The following is a 20,375-nucleotide window of genomic DNA, read 5'->3' on the forward strand; positions in this document are numbered from 1 at the left end:
AGAGGATTGCAATGCTGGTTATGGAGTAAGCCAATACTAGTATAGACCAGTTAATGAGAAACTTCCAAAACCTGAAGTCAGAAGACGGCTTGGCTCTTTGGGTCTGTAATAGAACACTTGCATAATATGCATAAAGCCCTGGATTCATTATCCAGTAAAGTGTGTGTATATACACATACACACAGACACACAGACACACACACACACACACACACACACACACACACACACGAGTAGAATAGATAAAACTGTACTACACTTTTTCTCCCCTTTGGTTTTAAGAAGGAAAAAAAAATCTCCTCTTTCATGACATTATTTTTGTCACTGGATCTGGAGGCACCAGACATACGAAGACCTAGGTCTGCTGACCTCAAAAAGAAGCAGACCTCATTTTTCAGACATCAGCAAAAACTATGCAGAAGCTCTGGCTCTGCAAGCTGCAGAGCACAGAGCAATGCAGCCCATCTGAGTCACCTTTTAGAAAAGCAAATTAAAGCAATTTGTATCTGTGGGCCATTTTACAGGCGGTGCATATACACTGAGTTAATACACAGCTGCACCATTGCTGAAATATGGATTTCATGCAGAAGAGAACTAGGAAAGACTGTGTGTAGTATAGAGAAGCGGCATGATGACGTCACCAAATCCTTCTCACCCCAATACCACATAGTGCAGGGACCAATACTGTACACACCAGCCCAGTAGATGCTTACCTTTAAATACAGTTTCCTAGAAACCGAGAAGGGTACCCCTTTGGTAAAGTGCTTGGTTTGCAAGTCAGAACCACTAAGGTCAGAACTGAGGGGGTTTGCATTTCTTTTGTTTATTTGTTTGATTTTTAAATCCAAGCATGAAGGCCTCTCTTTCTAATCACAGAGCTAGAAAGTCAGACAGAAGGCTTGGTTGGCACATTCTAGACTAATGAGAGACCCCACCACATCTCATAAAATAAAAGAGAAACAGGCACACACACACACACAGAGAGAGAGAGAGAGAGAGAGAGAGAGAGAGAGAGAGAGAGAGAGAGAGAGAGAGAACAGTGCCTGAGGAGGTTGCCCTCTAGCCTCCAAACACATCTGCTCTCATGTGCACCCGCAGCTGCACATACCTAAACACGCATGCAACACACAGTGATGTATTCACTTAACTAGTCAGGCTGCTGTCAACTGTGATCCCAGTGTTTGGGAGGTAGAGTCAGGAGGATATTTAAACTTGCTTGGCCTACAGAATCATCTCAAGTCCAACTTTATATTTATATGACACTGTCTCACAATAAAAAGTAAGCAAGTTTTTTTCTTTTTTTTTTCTTTTCTTTTTGTCTTTATGACAGACTTGGGAACTAGCTTAATACTGTAGCATTTCTTCAGCATTTACTAGATCCTAGTAACCCAACATAAACAACAAGGTAAAAGCAAATCAAATTAATGAAAGATAAGTCAATTGAAACTTCAATTAAATTGTAGTCCCCACATTCCAAGTGATAAGAAAACACCTAAGATGGTTAACCACCATGCTGAACAAGACACAGGCAGGATATCACTCTCATGTCATGTGACCTGTTTATCAAGGTTCGTACCATTTATTTTAACAATATCGGCAGACTAGGACACTAGGTCTGAATGGTACTTGATAAAAATGGAGAGATGATTTCACAGCAGTGCTAGATGCTCATTAGAGGCCTAGTAGTCAGTACTCAGCACTAAGTTCAAGGGTTCCAACTGCCTGTAACTACACATCCAGGGGATTCAATTTCTTTTTCTGACCTAGGCGCATGCACACATGTGAATGTCATGTATTCACATAAATACACACGGATAAAAATTAAAACCTAAACTCGACTGAGGATGTAGCCCACTTAATACAACGCTTGCTTTGGCACATGCATGTGTCTTTCCAGGCAGGTTGGAAAGCAGATGTAATTTCAGTGCCTCAAAGGAAGGAGACTGGATTATTGGAAACTCAAGTTAATTCTTAATTCCATAACAAGTTTGAAGCTAGCCTATGCTGCATTTGGTCCTGTCTCAGAAACAAAGCAAAACAAAAGAGAATACTTAAAAGCAAATATCTCAAGTAAGAGAAATAACCTCAGGGTATTGACCACTTATGCCTACTTGGCATAGACTGATTTCCTTTCAATGGTAAAGCCATAAGTAAATATAGAAGAGAAAGATCATTACCAAACTTTTTGACTTTCATAGGAGAAAGAAAAGGGAAGGAAGAAATATATTATAATCAAATTATGATCTCAAAGTTAAAATTAACAAAAGAAAACACTGTTTTATAAAAGTACAGTGCATGCATTCATAGCTACATTTACATTCCCATGATAAATGTCAATCTTTTAGGCAGTGAAACTCATATTAGTTACCTCTGTTTGCCCTAGAGACATGTTTTCTACCCAATCTCGTGGCAGACTCTTCTGCAAACCTTGAGAGACAGATGTATAGTCTGAGCCAAACCATTTAGAATTTACTTAGAAGCTAATATATCTTTAGGGTTTTTCCACCACTGGATAGACAGAAAGACAGACAAACACACACACACACACACACACACACACACACACACACACACACACTTCATCCAATTGCTGCTAACACCTCACAACCATTGGCTGGTCAGTTCTAACCCCTTCTTACCTTATTAAATTTAATGCACATACCTGCATATTTACATCTTTCTGATATATCATGAAAGCCAAGAAAAATTGTGAGGCAGATTAAATGAACAACTCTAGAAAACAGTGCCCTGATTTCTCCTTGGCCAGCCGTCCTCCTCTGGAGTTCAGTGCCAGTCTGACACCTGCTTTGTTTTTATGACTTTTCAGCACATTTAATGAGCTCCCCCATCCCTCATTAGAGAACACTGTGTTTGGAGCACCAGGTGGTGTCTGGCTAAGACCTTTTTTGTTTTAAATCACACATTTTTTTTTCCTTAAGGAAAGCTGACACAAAAATTCCTGGCTCTGTATTATTGGCGATTATCCACCAAGATGTCTTAGGTGTGTCTTCACTAAGGCTGATCCAAAGAACAAATTTCCCCATAGAAAAACTGGCTCTTTTGGTACACGATGGAGGATTTTAGTGAAGCACAGTGGCAGAACCCTTGAGAGCTGTTTCCTATGTGTTTAAAGTTACTTTTGTAGCCTTGCTTCGTCCCTGTGTACGTGGCCACATGTATGTCACTTGTCAACTTTGCTCTCCTGTCATTGGGCATTTTGCAGTTGTCAGCCCTCTGACACAGCACTTTATCCTGAGCTAGCCCCTCACAGTGAGGGTGAGAACCCATCCCTTGGAGGACTGCAGTACTGTGAATTCTCATTAGAACCTGAAAAAGCCCCTGTTGCCTCTGGACACTGGGTCCAATGTGTTAATTGTGCTGAGATCATTTCAAGGTGGCTGACACATTGCCCTGGTCTGTTGAGCAAGCTGTTCTTTTCTGGGTTTGATAATCAATGCTCCACTGCACACAATTCCTCCTCAATAAGCCCATTTGTGATTCCTCTTTGCTTAATTGAACAATGGCAATTACTGGTACACAGAACTAAATGTTAATTATTTTCCTTTGCAGATTTTTTTCTCTTAATGATTTTATTTACAAATTGGAAGGCTTTATCATCTTCCCCTTCGCTGAGCCAAATTCTACATCTGAATGTGTGTGACAAGTGTGATATGTGTGACCTGTATTAGTGTGATGCGTGTGACCTGTAGCTGTATGATATGTGTGACCTGTTACCTGTGTGATACATGTAACAAGCAGCAGTGTGATATTTTCAGCTGAGAAGATAGAATTTTTGACAATTGTTTACTTTTGTAATAATGATGGAATGTTAATAAAGCCTTCTACAACCACTAGTGATTAAATGATCACAGGCACACGTGTGCGCGTGCACACACACACACACACACACACACACACACAATTACTAAGGAATTTGCTGATCTGGTTTCTACACTCAATATGAGGCAGGAGAGTGCTTACTTTTTATGAAGAAATGATCAAAGATTAATAAAATTTAGATTAATATTTGTTAAGTTATGGTAAAGCAAGGTCATTTCTGAAAACCTGGAAAGTTCAGAAAAGTAGAAAGAATACTTAATCCTCACCCGAGACCATCACCATTAACACTTAGGTGCATTTCTTTTAAAGGGCTCGGGGTTCTAACTTCAGAAGATATGCTTAGGGTTTCTAACCTTTAACACACAGCCAGGCCTGATCTTCAACCTCCTCTCTCTCCAGTGTTTTTTGACTTCTGCTCTGTTACTAAGCTTTTATTAACCTCAACCTTAGATGGGTGGACGTGGGTAGCTGCTGTGCTGGTGTGGGCTCCTGACCACTGGGTATCACTGAACTGGGCTCTGCATTCCTAAGCCTTCTCTCTTCTTATATTGTAGGGTGGTTATGCTGCATACCGCTACGCCCAGCCCACCCCTGCCACTGCCGCTGCCTACAGTGACAGGTAAGTGTCTTCCTTCTCTAGAGGACTTGAAGACAGCTGGTGGGGCAGGATTCTCATTTGGTCTTGCTTGAAATCAGATGCATGACTACTGAGGAGGAAACCCCTAAAAGTTAGGGCCTGTGGTGAAGTTCTACACAGGCTACTTGAGCGAAGGAGGATGCTTAAGTCTTGCTCATTGTGAATTCCTCACCCTGTCTGATGCAAGGCTGAGAAAATCTACTCTGTCCCTGGATAGCTATTTTTCAGGTCTCCTTATTCCTATATCCATGTATTTTGTACATGTAAACACACACACACACACACACACACACACACACACTGCAGTACAATCTTCTCATAGCCTTCTCTAGAAGACCATAGTCTTATCTAGCTCATAGGAAGAAGACAAGATGCTTATGAGCCTAGAGGCTTCCTTCCTTTCCCACATGACCCTCAGGAAAACATTCCCCTCTGCTCCATTGAATTCAAAATAGAGAAATGGGCAGTACACCTGGCTCTCATAAGGAGATTCATTGATCTTGGCAGTGCCCAGTTTGGGCAGTGCCCCAACTTACAAACATAAGCCAACTTTCATTTGCCCTGCACACCTCGCATGAAGACTGGCAGCTGGAGGTACAGAAGTATATTTGAGAAATGCAGAATTCCGGATGGATGTGTGTGAATGCCTTGGTCCCCAGACTTTGGCAATGTGATGGTTTCTAAAACAGTTAGAGTTATTTCTATATAGGTGCCCACAGGGCAGTAAACCAACCAAACAACCCAAAATGTGTGTGTTTCCATATTGAATGCGATTTTCTGGCTCTGTTCTCTGAGGACATCACTGTGAATGTTCGGGTGCTCTGCATGCAAGAATGTCCTGGAGGGTGCTTATTTTCCGTGATGACTATTTTAATTTGAGGATTTGTTTCATGAATAAAATAATAATGGTAATGATTTGCATGTGTGGCTGAGGCATGCTGGGTCAGACAGGTAAGCAAGCAGGCAAGGGGTGTGGCCCGTGAATGGGAACTGTCAGAAGACACTGGGGCTCCCGCCTGGCTTGTGGCCATGCAGTACCTCAAGGTTTGCTGTGGTGCACTTTTCCTGCACCTCCATCCCATTTCTCCCAAGAAGGGTTGCTAGAGCGCAGCAGCTGCAGAATTCTGCAGTTTAATAAAGCAAAAGAAATCCCTGAATTTAAGATGCCATACTTAGCCGCACGCACAAACTCATCAAAAATGAGCTAAGATTTGCTGTCTGGCTACACACAGGAATTATCACTGTTTTCTCATGAGCACTTATAACCCATTTTCCAAATTGTGGAGAATCTTCAAAGAGATCCAAGCCACTGGCCAGACACACTTGTAAATACATGAATTATCCATTTATCCAATCATCAGTTGGCAAGATGCAAGATGCTTCATGTAAATTATTATCTTCAGTATTCTCTGACACAGGGTTAGGACAATTGAGAGGGTCAAAAGGCTAATAAAAATGATGAGAATCTCGAAATACTTGAGATCATTCTACAAATGAAAAGGCTTAAATGTTATTAAATTCCAAGTACTGCAGCTCCACACAGTCTCAATTGTAATGTGGCTCAGCTACAGCCCTTAATTATTTTATGAAAATATCTCTAGATGCTAAATTCTCAAACGCCCACTTTGTATGTAATTATAATCATAGTAACTTTAGCCTGCTGTATAATTATAAGAATCTTAAACAGATTTATTTCTTTGAGTGTTTATCTTGCCTCTCCTAAGAATACGTGCATTTAGCCCCAAGTTGAAAGAAGGTTAATTATAAGGATAGACTTTAAATCGCCTTCTTCAATAAGACTTATTTCGATACTTGATAAAAAAAAAACAAACAAACAACAATGTTTAATACTAATCTTAGAGTTACCGAGAAGGTTCACCCATCCCCTTGCATCCATTTGAAACTGTGAAACATCTCTGCATTGTGGAACACCATATATGCAAATATCTGTATAAAATCTACAATTTTAAAATTATTGAGAGTTCTCATTGGTGATGCATTCTACTGAAAAAGATTACCCTCATTTTGGATTGGTAAATCTTTAATAACTGCAATTCCCGGTTTAGTATAACAGTTGCAGATGAAGGAGCCCACTAACTATATTCTTTTTCATGTAATTGGCCTCTTGCTGTTTATTAGCCATATTTGCACATTAGGTCCTCTTGGTTGCTGTGGAAATTGATTACTGGCTCTATTTAACTTTATTGTGAGCAGAATACTTGTCACCTATGGAATTATTCATTGAGGTAAATTCAGTAATAGGTGAATTACCAGAAAACAATCTCTAAAATGAGATTTCTGGTTTGATTTATCATTATTAAGCAGTGGTACCTTTTATTTTTAATCAATGCAGACAAGAAAGGGGCTTTATTAAAATACAGTCAGGGGGAAATGGGGAACTATCAGAATAGCTTTTGAATCTCTACTAAAGATGCAGAAGCTATCCAGGGCAATGATAAATTCTTGCATTTTTATCCCACCATATCACAGCATGTGCAGGAACAGACCCTTACTTCCCCATCTCTGGAAGACAGACAGGAAGACAAAGAGATAAACTTCTAAACTAAAAGAATCACTTTCAAACTTGGAGGGAAATAAGACAAGTGGATCAGGTTTGAGAAATAGTCACTGGTTGTCAATTTAATCCAAAGCAACACAGCAACATCCCTTCGCTGTGACTGACTCTTCAGCCTTCTCCAAAGTGGAGACAAGTCTCCATTGCTGCCCCACCCCTACCCTCACACACTGGTAGGATTTTGTCTTTACTCAACCCAAACTACAGCCTTTATAAACTTAAAGTTCAGGAACCCTTTGAGAAGTATTGAACAACAGTAACCTCGGCGCTGCCTGGAGGTCTTTAATGGGAGCTTTGCAGCTCCCTGCCCATCATCTTCCTGATTAAATGATCACAGGCTGACATCTCAGAGCAGCCCAGAAGTCTCTGGGTATTGACCTTTTGAATGAAGACCATCTGCTGCAGGCCAAGCTTTTCCCAAGCCACGAGGTTGAACTGAACTTAGGTAGCATTGTAGCTGTGTTGATGAATTGAGTGGGGATAGGTGAACAGCATTCTTTGACATTTTACAAACATTTGGTAAACACTTGACCTGATCAATTCTTTATTTGGTTAATATCTTGCTTTGGTGTAATGGAAGCCAACTGTCCAGACTCTCAAGGAGATTGTTTTCTGAGCTTGAACCAATCAGAGCATGGCGGTGGGGCCTGTGGTCATCTGGTCATTGCATGCCACTCGGTGTTGCTGATGTGTTTGTGGTATGAACGTGCTGGGTTGGACAGGTCCATCACATTAGCTCCATGAATGGCTTGCTTGGAATAAGCCTGGGGTGCAGGTCTCTCTTTATTGATTGGCTCTTGGTTCCTTGTGTTCTATGGCTTGGTCTTTGTTGCATCTTTTGGCTGTCCAACTGGGCGGTGGGAAGAGGGGAAAGTACCCTGTTCAATGAATCATGCCACTCATAGTGGGGGAATATCTGATGTGTATATAGCATTGACAAAACACTCTGCCTAGGAAGACAAAGCCTGGTCATGCTTGTCCTGCTTGCTGATACTCTAACATTCCTTAAGGATTGGTGCATGAAAGTGTCCCTCCACATTAGGGAAGAGAGGAGTTAGGCACAGAGTGATTAGAAAAGAACTAAAAAAAAAAAAAAAAAAAAAAAAAAGTGCTTTACTGTCAAGTTTAACAATAAATATGGTTGTACCAGGGAACATTTCTTCTATCAATTAAAACATGATTTTCCCTTCAAATAAATATAATATCTTTTGTAAGTAAGGTAATACACAATACTGAAACTTGAGTCCTAACAATCTATCACTTAGGAAAAAAGATTTCTATCAAGTTCTGTGCTCATTGGAAATGTACTGTCTCTCAGATGACACTTTTTAGGAAATCTGTTTACATTAAAATTGATTTTTATCAAATATTTTTTTATCCTAAATATATTTTCTTACATTTTTGTTATAATGGTTTTTGAGTTTCATAATATAGAAAAAATATATTTTTAAAGTAAGCAAAAAAAATATACTCTGAAACACAGATAGAATGGAATCTTCATAATTATGTAAAGATAGCTTCTGGGTAAGAGATGCTCATTAAAAGTCAACTGAAACTATAAAGCATTTACTCAATCTGAAGGTCTACAAATGACAGAGTGGTATTGACATTGGTGTGCAGAACTAGGCCACATAGACTTCCTTAGACTAAGTGAAGATTCTACAAGCGATAGGATTTGCTTTCAATTTTGCTCATTTTCTGAGCCCTGAAAGTTTCATTGTTTTTATATGATAAGAAAAGAAAGTATTATATTGGCAGTTCCATATATCTCAACTTAAAATAAACCCAAGTAAAATATGGTCGTCTTACACCCTTCTTAGCAACTTCTGAGAATTTGGAGAGAAATCTGAGAAGAAAGCCAGGACTTGAGGAGTTCGGGCAGTCATGGTGGGTGCTGTGCACCAGTCAGATCAGGAGCTCATTGGCTGGTCTTATGGAATAGAGGATTCATTTCAGAGAGATACAGATTAGTATCTTTCATAAACTGTAATAGGCATTAGTTGGCATGTCTTGGTATCATGTTTAAAAGTCCATAGTTGATAGAGACAGAAATAGAAACATACGTAGATGGGGAGATGGGGAGATGGATAGATAGATGTGAAGAGAAATGGATGGTCCTAAGATCCATGGGTGAAAGGAAAAGAAAGCCAAAAGGAAGGAAAGAAAGTCATGACAAAGGGAAGCAAAGAGAAATGGAATGGGTAAGGGAACAGAAGACAATCTTTTCCTCTCTTATGTTTCACCATGAGCAAATATACATAGGACAGAACTAAATTCTTAGGTAAAACCTTAGTCTGATGACTGAAGCCACTGAGGTATCTGACTCTATTTCCATGTGTGTAGCATAGCCCCTAGCCTATCTTAGGAGGTATTTTTAAAATTCAGATTTAAGATTGGCAAATTTCTACCATGAAAATAGGCAAATGGCTTCATTTAACATGATAAGCCAGGGGCTGGCATGGTAGCCCATATCTTTAATCCCAGCACTTGGGTGGTAGAGGCAAGAAGATCTTTGTGAGTTAGAGGCCAGCCTGGTCTACTAAGCAAGTACTAGGATAGTCAAGACTATGCAGAAAAACCTTGTCTTGAAAAATCAAAAATAAAAGAAGCAATAAAGGAAGGAAAGAAGGAAGGAAGGAGAAAGAAAGAAAGAGAGAGAGAGAGAGAGAGAGAGAGAGAGAGAGAGAGAGAGAGGAAGGAAGAAGAGAGGGGAGGAAGAAAGAAAAAGAAAGAGGGAAGGAGGAAGGAAGAAAGAAAGAAGGAAGGAAGAAAGGAAAAAAGAGAAAGAAGGTGGAAATGCTATTTTACTTAGTATCCTTATCTAATTTAAGTATATAGAAAGTTTAGTTTTGGCACTATCAAGCATAAGTGAGCATCCTGGATAAAAAGCTCACTTCACTTTTTCTTTTTTCCATTATAACTAAGGTTATTTCACAAAAATGCTGTACCATCTGAACTTGATGACTTTACTTTGTTTTTCTAGCCATGCAGTAAAATACAGAGTTCAATGTATAAACTGTGTAGGATGTTTAATGAGAACAGACAACACAGAGGAGGGGTGGGTGCATTTCCTGGTTTCCCAATTCTTCTTTTCCAAACTAGGTATGATAAGAGTTCCACTATTCCAGGACATCAGAAGCAAGCCCATGCCTGTTGTTAGGGACATGTGTAAGGACAGATCTCAAGTTCACAGATGTGCTGCTTTCCTGAGTCAGGAGGGCTGGGAAAGTGGAATTTGGCCATCTATTCTCTCCTTGGGGACTAGTGAGTTCTTCCCAGGCTTCTTTCTACCATGTAGCTAAAATCTTCTTCCCCTTGGAATGGGCCACAAAAGGACATGAAACCTTTGTTTCTTCTTCTGTTAGTTTATACTCAATTTCCCTTTTTTTAATCTGCTGCAGGAAAATAAATCTTGATAATTGCGTGGCTGCTTCCTGTTTACATTTTCAATCTTCCTAAGGGGGGAAAAATCTCTTGAGATAATCTAGGATATATATGACAAAACGTGGTCATGCGAATCAGGAATGACGCTCCCAGGTCAGTGGAGTACTGAGAGCAAAGCACATGAGGGCTCAGGGCAGACCCAGGAGTACCATCTGGGGGGACCCAGATAGATAAAGTTACTCTTTTTATTTTTTTATTTTTTGGTGCTATCTATTCTTTATTTATTTTGTTTGTTGGTTGGTTACTCTTGACTGTCAGGTAAGGAGTGTGGGAAGAAAGAGCCTTTCCTCAGTGGCCTGTGATAGCAACTCACTGAGGTTGTTCTTGGTTTTAGTTTTAAGTCATTTCTGTCACTGTGATGAGCAATTCTCATTTTTAAACAAAAGATGCTCTGTCACCTTATAATAAGAACATAGCAGGAGTAAGTCACCAGTGTCTTTATATTCATTTGTATCCCAGTGCCACTGCTGAAACTATACTCGGGATTTTACTAAAACTCTATATTGAAAACATACATATGTGTGCATGCTCGTGTGCACACACAGGCACATGTCCACATAGATATGTGTATGTACATTGTCTTATTTTTATGTCTTTTTTTCGCTGAAAGTTTATTTCCATAATTAGTCACCATTTTGAGTGACATGTAACCCCTTCAAGAAGAGAAAAAGAAGTTAGTTGGTTCAGATAATTCTAGGATATTTAAAAAGAAAGGTATTCCTGAGAGAGCCATGATCTAAGACTCAAATGCCAGCAAAAGCAAATTCTTTAGTAAAACACATGCATACATTACTGTCTCTTTAAAATTGTCCTGATTTTACATTCTCCAAAAAGTTACAACAATGCTAATTATATTTTCTCTCAACATACCCTTTAAGTTGTCATTGATTTAATTTGAAAACAACTAAGATGATTCTGAAATTGAAAAGAAGGAAGCAGAAAGGGCTTGAAGTTCAGGTCCATAAATGTCATACTGTAAACAGAAAAAAGCAATGCCGATGTTATAAAAGGGCCTGTTTCCTGATTTCCTCTTCTTTTTAACTCAGAGACCATTCACATACACACACTCATACACACACACACACTCCTTACATAATGACACATTCTACACTCCTCACATACACATACACCTTAAATATGCCCAATTTTACCTCAAGAACTAATTATCTTTTATCCATAACCTACCATGGCTTCATTAGTGTTATGCACTGTTGGATGAATATGTAATTGTGGCAGTTAAAAAATAGACCTGTAATAATCCACAGACTGGACCAACAAGGGACCAGGGAGAAATTAAGAGCATTCAAAACCCAACAGACCATGGCTGTCACAGCCATGTGGGGAGCCACTTCTGCAGGTGACGAGACAAGGTCTAACAGCTCCTTTGGTCATGGCATGGCCTAATTACATGCTTTTCTAGTTGCAGATCATTGGCTTGATGGGCCACAAAAAAGCAAATGAAATTTATCTTTTAAGTAGTTCCATCAGAGCCCCACCATGAGCATTTAGAAAGTCTTGGATTCCTGGAGGTAGATCAGAAACTTGTGGTGTGAACAGACTCTATAGCCTCTGGGTGAGCCCTTTCTACTACAAAGAAAGAGTGAGCTTGGTAAATGACAGCCATCCAGCAGAGCAGAAAGAAACATACCCAAGATAGAATAATCATAGCTCATGAAACATCTGTAGATGTCTCCCCCTCTAACTGGGAAAAGTTCTTGTTGGATATGCATGAGGACTCAAGTTCAGATTCCCAGCCATTGTGCACAAACAAGGCCCAGTGCCATGCACTTATAATCCCAAAACTGGGGAATCAATCAAATCTTTAGAGCTCCCTTGCCAGACAGCCTAGCTGACATGCCAAGCTCTAGGTTCAGTGAAAGACCCTCACTCAAGAACAAGGTGGAAAATATAAGACCACTCGGATATTAACCTGTGTCCTCTATACACTCATACCCTGGAACACACACATATATATTTACACACACACACAGACACACACACACACACACACACACACATTTAAATTTAAAATCACCTTCATTACCATAGTTTTCTTTTAGATGTTATTTTTTTATTGGTGGTAATTTCTCCTTTCTGCCACCTTCTTTGACACTAGCATATATGCTAAACCTGTTTTCTTTTGAAATTAGATGATTTTTTTTCTGTTAAAACTCTCTTCTACTATTTCTAAGAGTATCAAAGCAAGTTATGACCCCTGAGCCTAAGAGCACAGGTTGACTTTTTTTCCAGAGCTGGTCTCTGTTAGCATGTGGCATCTAAATTATTTCTATATCGGTATGCAGCAGTTTCATGCAAAAAAAAAAAAAAAAAGCCATCTGACAGAAACAAATGATTCTTGATGACTTTCCTCACCAGTGTAGATCACAGTGATTGATGTAACCTCTGGAATTCAGTGCTCTTCAGAACTGTAGTACATTTCATACTTAACTAACATACAAAACAGTTAGGGGGGAAAGTGCTTACTGGTAGGGGGATGGGGTGTCGGTGGGTAAGAACTGAAGAGACTCTTAATTTGCTAGCTCTCTGGCATTCTGTCTAGACTTAGTTTTGCTCTACAATAATGCATGGTGTTGAGGCAACATGACTAGATTATAAGGAGTTCAAACAACTAAAGCCAAGTAATTTTTCTCCTTAGTTATCTTCATAATTTACCTTAAAATGCTTTAGCCCAAGATGACAGAAGGGTGCCACACCTCCGATGACCCATTCATGGTTCCACCCATCTGCTACTGTCTTCTTTCCACTCACCCTTCTTCAGTAACCTCTTAAATGTTTGGCATCTCTCAAAATATCCCCTGCTACCACCTGTTTCAACTGGCTGGTGGCTGTAATTATCATTTTCTTACCCCTAAGGTCATAGCGTTCCATGTTAAAATTCTGTCACTGGCTACATAATAGGCTGCATCGATATAAAACAAACCCTGCAGGAGCCACAGTTGGTTTCTTTTAATGTCATTGGGCCTTGGTTTTCTCATCTCCTCAGAGGACAAATCATACCCATTCAACTAAAGGTGAGGTGGATGCTATAATTCAATACACTGGTACAAATGTTATTACTTACTTAATTTCTAATTGAAATTAGAGATGATTCATTGCAAGCACTGGCTTGATAGGGGTGGCAGCCATAATTCCATTTAAATTGTGAGTTCATTTTTGGCCCGATCAGCTCCAAGATTCATCACAACAGTAGCATGTTGAGATTCTATGCTTAGCTCAGTCTCCTATGACAGTTATGTAGCTGAGTTATGATTTGAAACAGGATCTCATATTTATTGTTTATATTCTTTAATGTATACATGTGCTAATCAGTCTTTGCCACTGATACACAGAAGATAATCATCAATTTACGTTTAAGACAGAGTCTAATCTTAGCACAGTTAATTAATCCATGAAAGAATATGGGCAAGGTATAGAGACTATCAACTTTCCATTTGCCTTATCTCTAAAGTGAGAAAGACGGGTAGTCACTAAGGCCTTGGCTTCCTGGTGTGCTTGGTTCTGAATGGAAGCTCTCTACCTGGAGCCTGAGCTCCGCACTTAGTGTGTCATCACCATTGCCATGATCATCAGAAGCGCTGTTGTCCAGTGGGGTTCAAACACGTTTTCTCCAGTCACGCTTCTCCTTGGACATGGATTCTCGTCTCATGTACTTTCAACAGATATAGTTCCCTGACATGGACCAGCTTCCTAAAAGAGACACTCACCCTTTCCAGCACAAATTCATCTTCCAGAACACCACTTCCTGCCCCTCCCTCAACCTTTTGTTTAAGTGACACAAGATGGTAATGCATCTCCCACGATACTTTCATTTTCTGCTATATCTTCATGAAGTCTCTGAGGAACATACATTTTAATTTCTGGCTCCATTTCCCAGTGATAAAACTAAAGCCCTGAAAGTTGAAATATTGTTTCTAATGAGACTCATTCTGTAATGACAGGCCTGCCTTCTGGAATCTCTGCTAGCTGTTTCATCTGAGTGGGAATTTAGTTGGAAGTGGGTAGAATGGTAGACCATAGAGAGATTGAAATGACAGTCTCTAGGTCAGGGAAAGACCCTTAGAGATGACTATCTAAAGTCCAGGATTATCTAATCAAATAGCCAAATTTATGAGGAACTGGTGACTCTTCTCCTTTTAATTTAATCCTTATTAATACAACATAAGCAAAGGAATTGTGTCCAAATGATATGATTCTAAATGTGCTTTCATACATTCAGTTTTTAAAAAAATAGGAAATCATGATAGATCCTTTTGGAGCCTTTTCTACTTTATTTGGTTATTTGCTGGTTCATCTGTATTTGTCACATCTCATTGTGCATGATTATATATATATATATATATATATATTCTTAAATAAAAATAACCACAAGGAAGGTTATGTATCTCACTAGGATCTGGATATTCCAGAGTAGGATTTTAGAATTGGACATGGAAAGAAATGTTGAACACGGATCAAAATCTGTTCTTTCACTCTCCTTTAAATGACAGACCTGAGATTATGAGATGAAGACAGACATATCTCGTACAGGCCTTCCCCACTGGCATAGAGGCCCAAAGAACATGCTCCATCAGTATGGCTTAGCACTGTGTCCTCAGTGACCATCTGAAAGATCAGTGGAGCTAACAGGATGGATCAGTGGGTATAGGAGTCTGCCACCAGTCCTAATGGCCTGATCCCAAGGACCTACATGGTGGAAGAGAACCAACTCCAATAACTTCTCTTATCTCCACATGTGCATTTTTCAGGAGGCAGAAAGAGGCTGTGCCTATAAGGCCAGATTGGTCTACACAGCAATGCCCCAGACTTGCTAGGAGTACCTAGTGAGAGTCTGTATCGAGCAATGAATCAAACAAACAACAAACAACGAACCAACCATTATTATCATCATCGTCACTACCACCACCACCACCATCATCATCAAAGAGTAAAAGTAAAACTTGGAAGAATGACACCCAAAAGTGACCTATAGCATCTACACACAGACACACACAGAGAAAGAGAGAGAGAGAGAGAAAGAGAGAGAGAGAGAGAGAGAGAGAAATTCTTGGTCTGTCAAGGTCAGAACCCTCTGGGTCTTATGACTAAAAAATTCCCCAGAACCTACAGGTAGAATCACATTGACCTCATCCCATCTTGGGGGACCCCAGCTGCCACCTGTCAGGCCAAGAGACCAACCTACAGCCTACAGAGATTTTTGTAGTCAGCATTCCATAGGGCTTTAAATACAAATAAGTCTTGTGTTATATTTGACATCTACAGCATTCGATTCACAAAGACTCACTATAAGCAACACAGATCTGGAGTTTTTAACAAACCACTACCATGAAACAACACTGGTATTATTTGAGAAAGGACAGTCGCAATCTGGCCTCACCTGGTCTTGCCAGAAGCCTGCCTTTAACCTCTGTCTGGTTTCTCAAGTCTCCTTGAGAAATACTGGGAGGCCACTCTTCCCACTTGGCACTTAGAAGTCAGAGGGTAATTATTTTCAGAAGGAAATTGCAAATAGATGAGATTTAACCTAGGGCGGGAGGGGAGAGAGATAAAAATGACATATAGTAAACCACAAGATTAATTTAAATATGCTATGAGCTGAGTCAGATGGACTCTGGATGGTTGGAAAACATCTTAAAATGGAAGGAAGTCTGTGGATAAAATGATATCTAGCATTTCTGTATTACAGACAGTTGATTATCTTTATAATAATTTCTCTCAATCCTCAGTCATATCATACCCAAAGATGGACTCAAATATCTATCACTTTGTCTCAGAGAAGCTGCAGATTCAGAAAAATATTGCTACCTAGGAAATTTCCCTAGAGAAGCAGACATACTACTACTGGTGACAGAATACTGCCCATGTGACTTCCCCTGAGCAGAATCTCAGAGGAAGTGAGAGTAGGGGACTGGGTTCCAGATAACGGTGTTCATATTTCATCTCCACCACTTGGCATTTCGCCTCAACTGGCCTTCCTCAGTTTACTCCTCTTTCATCAGAGCACTCATAAGAGGGGCTGTAGGAAGATGAAGTACATGCATAGGTATGAATGACACTTAGCAGTCTCACATCATAGGCAGGTACTTAATCCATATTTGATAGAGACTGGAGTCCCAAGAAGCATACCTCTCTGCACTTGGAATGAAAGATTTACCAACTCAGTGTTGGCTATTAATAAGTATGATCGTGTTCAGAGTGTCTGTCAGACTCTCAGATCAGCTAAGCCAGCAGAGGAAATCCAGCCGGTAGCACTCCTCCAGATCTTCTTGTGAGTCTATGGATCATTCAAGCTACAAACCATTCAACCAGACAACTCGTATGCAAACGCCAGTGCATGTGAAAATTACCAGGATAGTAGAAGTAGTCCATGCTCGAGCTCCAGTCTCAAAGATGCTTATTCAATGGGGCTTGGTATAACTTGGTTGCCTGGAATATCAGGAGTTTCCTAGGTAATCACCATGTAACCAAGATTGAAGATGTCAGACGCCATCATCTAAAACCAAGGTTCAGGCCACTCTGTTGAAAATAAGGTGTCAAGTGACTTTTAAATAGATGGGTCTGTTTGAAGAGTGGGAAACGCATAAGGAGGTGGCCAATGGTACCAGCCTCCTTTGTTATTGCAAGAAGTGGCCCCACACCCTCACTACTCAGATCATTTGATTCTTTCTGAGCTTGTTTGTGAACAGCACTTTTCCAGCTACACTTTCAATCCTGTTTTCGCTCTCTGGTAACTTGGGATAAATGGCTTCAGAGAACAAATCAACATATGGCCTATGTATAGGTATCTAAATAGGAAATTTATTTCTATTTAATATCTTAAAAGTTCCTCCAGGGTAGAAGGAACAAAAACATCTGTAAAATGGTGCAGCAAAGGGTGATGGGCACCAGTATGGAGCCCTTGAGAAGACTAGAGCCATTGCTCTCCTGGTCATCACATTGGCCTCTCCGCTGAACTTCTTTGATATACTGTCCCTATTGAACTTACTCATAATCAACTAATGAAAGAAAAAATCTTAGAAGGCCAGTAGCCACACAGACTGATCCCATATATTTGATGAGCTCTATAGAAAGGCACTTTACTGACATTTTATGGGAATCTTTCCAGAAGGGAATGGGACTGGTTATGTATGTTTGAAAATAAAACAGAATAGCACAGAGTTCATATGTAAACTGGTCATCATGTTTGGAAGGCCTTTTGTAAGTTCTTCTGATACTAGAGCAATGTGTGCCATTTCCTTCTCTCTGCCACTACTGCAAATGAGTCTTAGACCTCTGAGATTTCATCTTCCTTAACAGAAGCCAGCTAAGCCAATTCTTTTTAGAAAGTGAGTTATCAAAGCAAATGTAATCGCCTTAGTTCCAAAACATACTCAAGAACTACAAAAATGATAATGGGATAGGCCCAGTCCTTCAGAAGCCCCAGGCAAGATCTGTTGATCCTAGAACCTTGAGACTAGTCTGTGTGATGTAAAAAGACTCCACCCCCCCCCCCCAACATGTTACAAAAAGATGACTGAAAAGGAAAAGAGAAAATTTAAGAGAAGGTTACCAGATGCAATGGTAGATGGTAGGAGAGAAAGAAGAAGGAAAAGAGTAAAAGGAAAGAAAGATGGAAGGTAGAAGGGAAGAAGGGGGAAAGAAGGAGAGAGGGAGAGAGAGAGAGAGAGAGAGAGAGAGAGAGAGAACAAGAGAAAATGTGGCATTTTAAGAATTCAAAATCATGGTGTCCAAAAGATCACTCTTTAAGGCAGCAACATATTGCATAAAATTCTAGAGAACTTAAGATCTAATTACTTTAAAATAACACCTCAGGGTTTAATTTTGAAAGTTTTCTCTATTCTTTTAATAACAATTTAACCTTTGTCTGGATTGCCTACAATCATCCCAGGTCACCCGGTCTAGCAGCCTGAGAGTTGGGGTTGAAGCTCAGTTGGTAGAATGAATGGTACCTACCATTCATGAAGCCCTAGGTTAAATCCACAGCATAAAAAGCATAAAATTAGCTGTAGGGGCATATGCCTGTTCTTGTAACATGTTGTAATTGGAAGCAGGAGGGTCAGTTCAAGGTCATTGATTACATAGACTATCCCTCAGAAGGGAACCATGCAGAAACAACATACATGTTTGCAGTTATCTTATAGAATTGGGGGTTATGAGTCAGGGAGCGCTGCTTAAGTAATTAACACACACAGCATGCATATGGGAATGCTTCTTCTAAGAGCCCAACCTGTGAATGGTCAAGGCTGGCATGCTCAGCTATGGCTGAGCTCCTGTTAGAGGCACCTTGTGAGTGGAGGTCCTTTTAAGTGCTTGTCTGATGCATGCTGGGAATACTCTACCTGCAGGTTAGGCATGCTAAATCTCACCAGACTTTGTGTAAGTCAAATCAAATTCCATATCATACATCTCTTTCATTTTCAGATATATCAATTGCATTGCCCCTCAAACCTAGGGAATCTGAAATTCAATAGTTTCTAAGTTTCAGAAAGTTTGGGTCATAATATAAATGTAGCAAAGATACAACCAAACTTGCTTTTATTGTTTTAAGATAGATGATAAATGAACTTATTTTTGACTTTAAATTTATAGAAGATGGTATTCTCAGAGAGTATGTAATTTTGTTAGGATTTTATTGGTTTAGAAGCAACTGGAGTTTTCAGCTGAATGTTAAGTTTCAGGGAATATTCTAGAGGCATCTCTGTTTATATTCAGAGGTGCACCTCTTGTGACAGTAATACTCTGTTAAGATATTTGATGAAATGCTCAATTGCTGGATGTTTTTTGAAACACTGGAACAAAAGCAATCATACTAAGACTCCCCCAGAAATGCATTTATCTGGGTTTTTGATCCCTATACACAGTAAAATCTAACAAATGAGAACCCAGCACCTCTTCTGGGGCTCTCAAGGAATTTAAGATCCTAGCCCATCTCAATGAGTCAGTCCAACCAGCAAGGTATAGATACTCGAATTTCTAGGGAGGTCAATGGTACCTCCACATTTGAACAAGTTACATTATGGAACTATTATCATGGAAAAGGCTTTAAGGGAGTTTTATCATCTTTCTGGATTTAATAAACCAAAGTGAAAAAGCATTTTCTATTTTTTTAAGTTTTCTTTTCAATATGCATCATATTGGAACAAAATAAATTGAGTGCAGTGGGGAGATAGCTCAGTGGTTAAAGTATTTGCTGTGCAATTTTAAGGACCTGAGTTCAAATACTTCAAAGACCCTTCAAGTCAGACATAGTGTTGTGTGTCTATACTTCTAGCACAAAGCAATAGAGGGCAGAGACAGGAAAATCCTTGGAAGCTCACAGGCCAACTAGCTGGGTGTACACAGCTGGAAACAACAGGAGATGCTGTCTCAAATAAGACAGATGGCAAGGAATAATAACAACGTTGTCCTCTGACTTTCATATGCTCATCACAGTGTGTACAGCACCCCCCACCAAAAAGGAAGAATAATTTGGAAAGATGAGTGTTGTTTTAGTTGGTGAGATTTTTGTTTTCCTAAAACAACCTTAGTTTGATAAATTATTATTCACAACCTAATTTCATATAATGTTCTCTAATGCTCTCTTCTGTAATGAAAGTATTTTTCTTTTCTTTTAAAAACAGTTTTGAATAGTATATCATAATATATGGAGTGTTATGATATTCCTAGTTAGTCCTGGTACACTCTTTTCCTAATAATAGTCTTTATTTTTTTTTTAAAAAAAAATGTTGTAGTATATATTTAGCATTTAAAAAACTTATGTAAGCACAACATGAAGTAGCTTGGCCTTAGCCATGCGCCCTGGCATGCTCTGGTAACACGCAGTATTAATACCCTGGCACAACAGCTTGTACACGCCCACAT

The 20,375-nt window shown here is 39.6% G+C and overlaps 1 protein-coding gene across 44 annotated transcripts in view; it reads left to right on the forward strand.

Moving 5' to 3' along the window:
• Positions 1 to 20,375, forward strand: part of Rbfox1 (RNA binding fox-1 homolog 1) — a 2,075,913-nt gene that overhangs the window by 2,036,501 nt on the left and 19,037 nt on the right. For all 44 annotated transcript variants that reach the window (XM_076937363.1, XM_076937366.1, XM_076937354.1 and 41 more), the window contains one exon: positions 4,395 to 4,459. In XM_076937363.1, the coding sequence (XP_076793478.1) occupies positions 4,395 to 4,459 (65 nt within the window). The remainder of the gene's footprint in view (positions 1 to 4,394; positions 4,460 to 20,375) is intronic.

This window comes from Arvicanthis niloticus, chromosome 6, assembly GCF_011762505.2.
Source record: "Arvicanthis niloticus isolate mArvNil1 chromosome 6, mArvNil1.pat.X, whole genome shotgun sequence".
Taxonomy (NCBI): Eukaryota; Metazoa; Chordata; class Mammalia; order Rodentia; family Muridae; genus Arvicanthis; species Arvicanthis niloticus.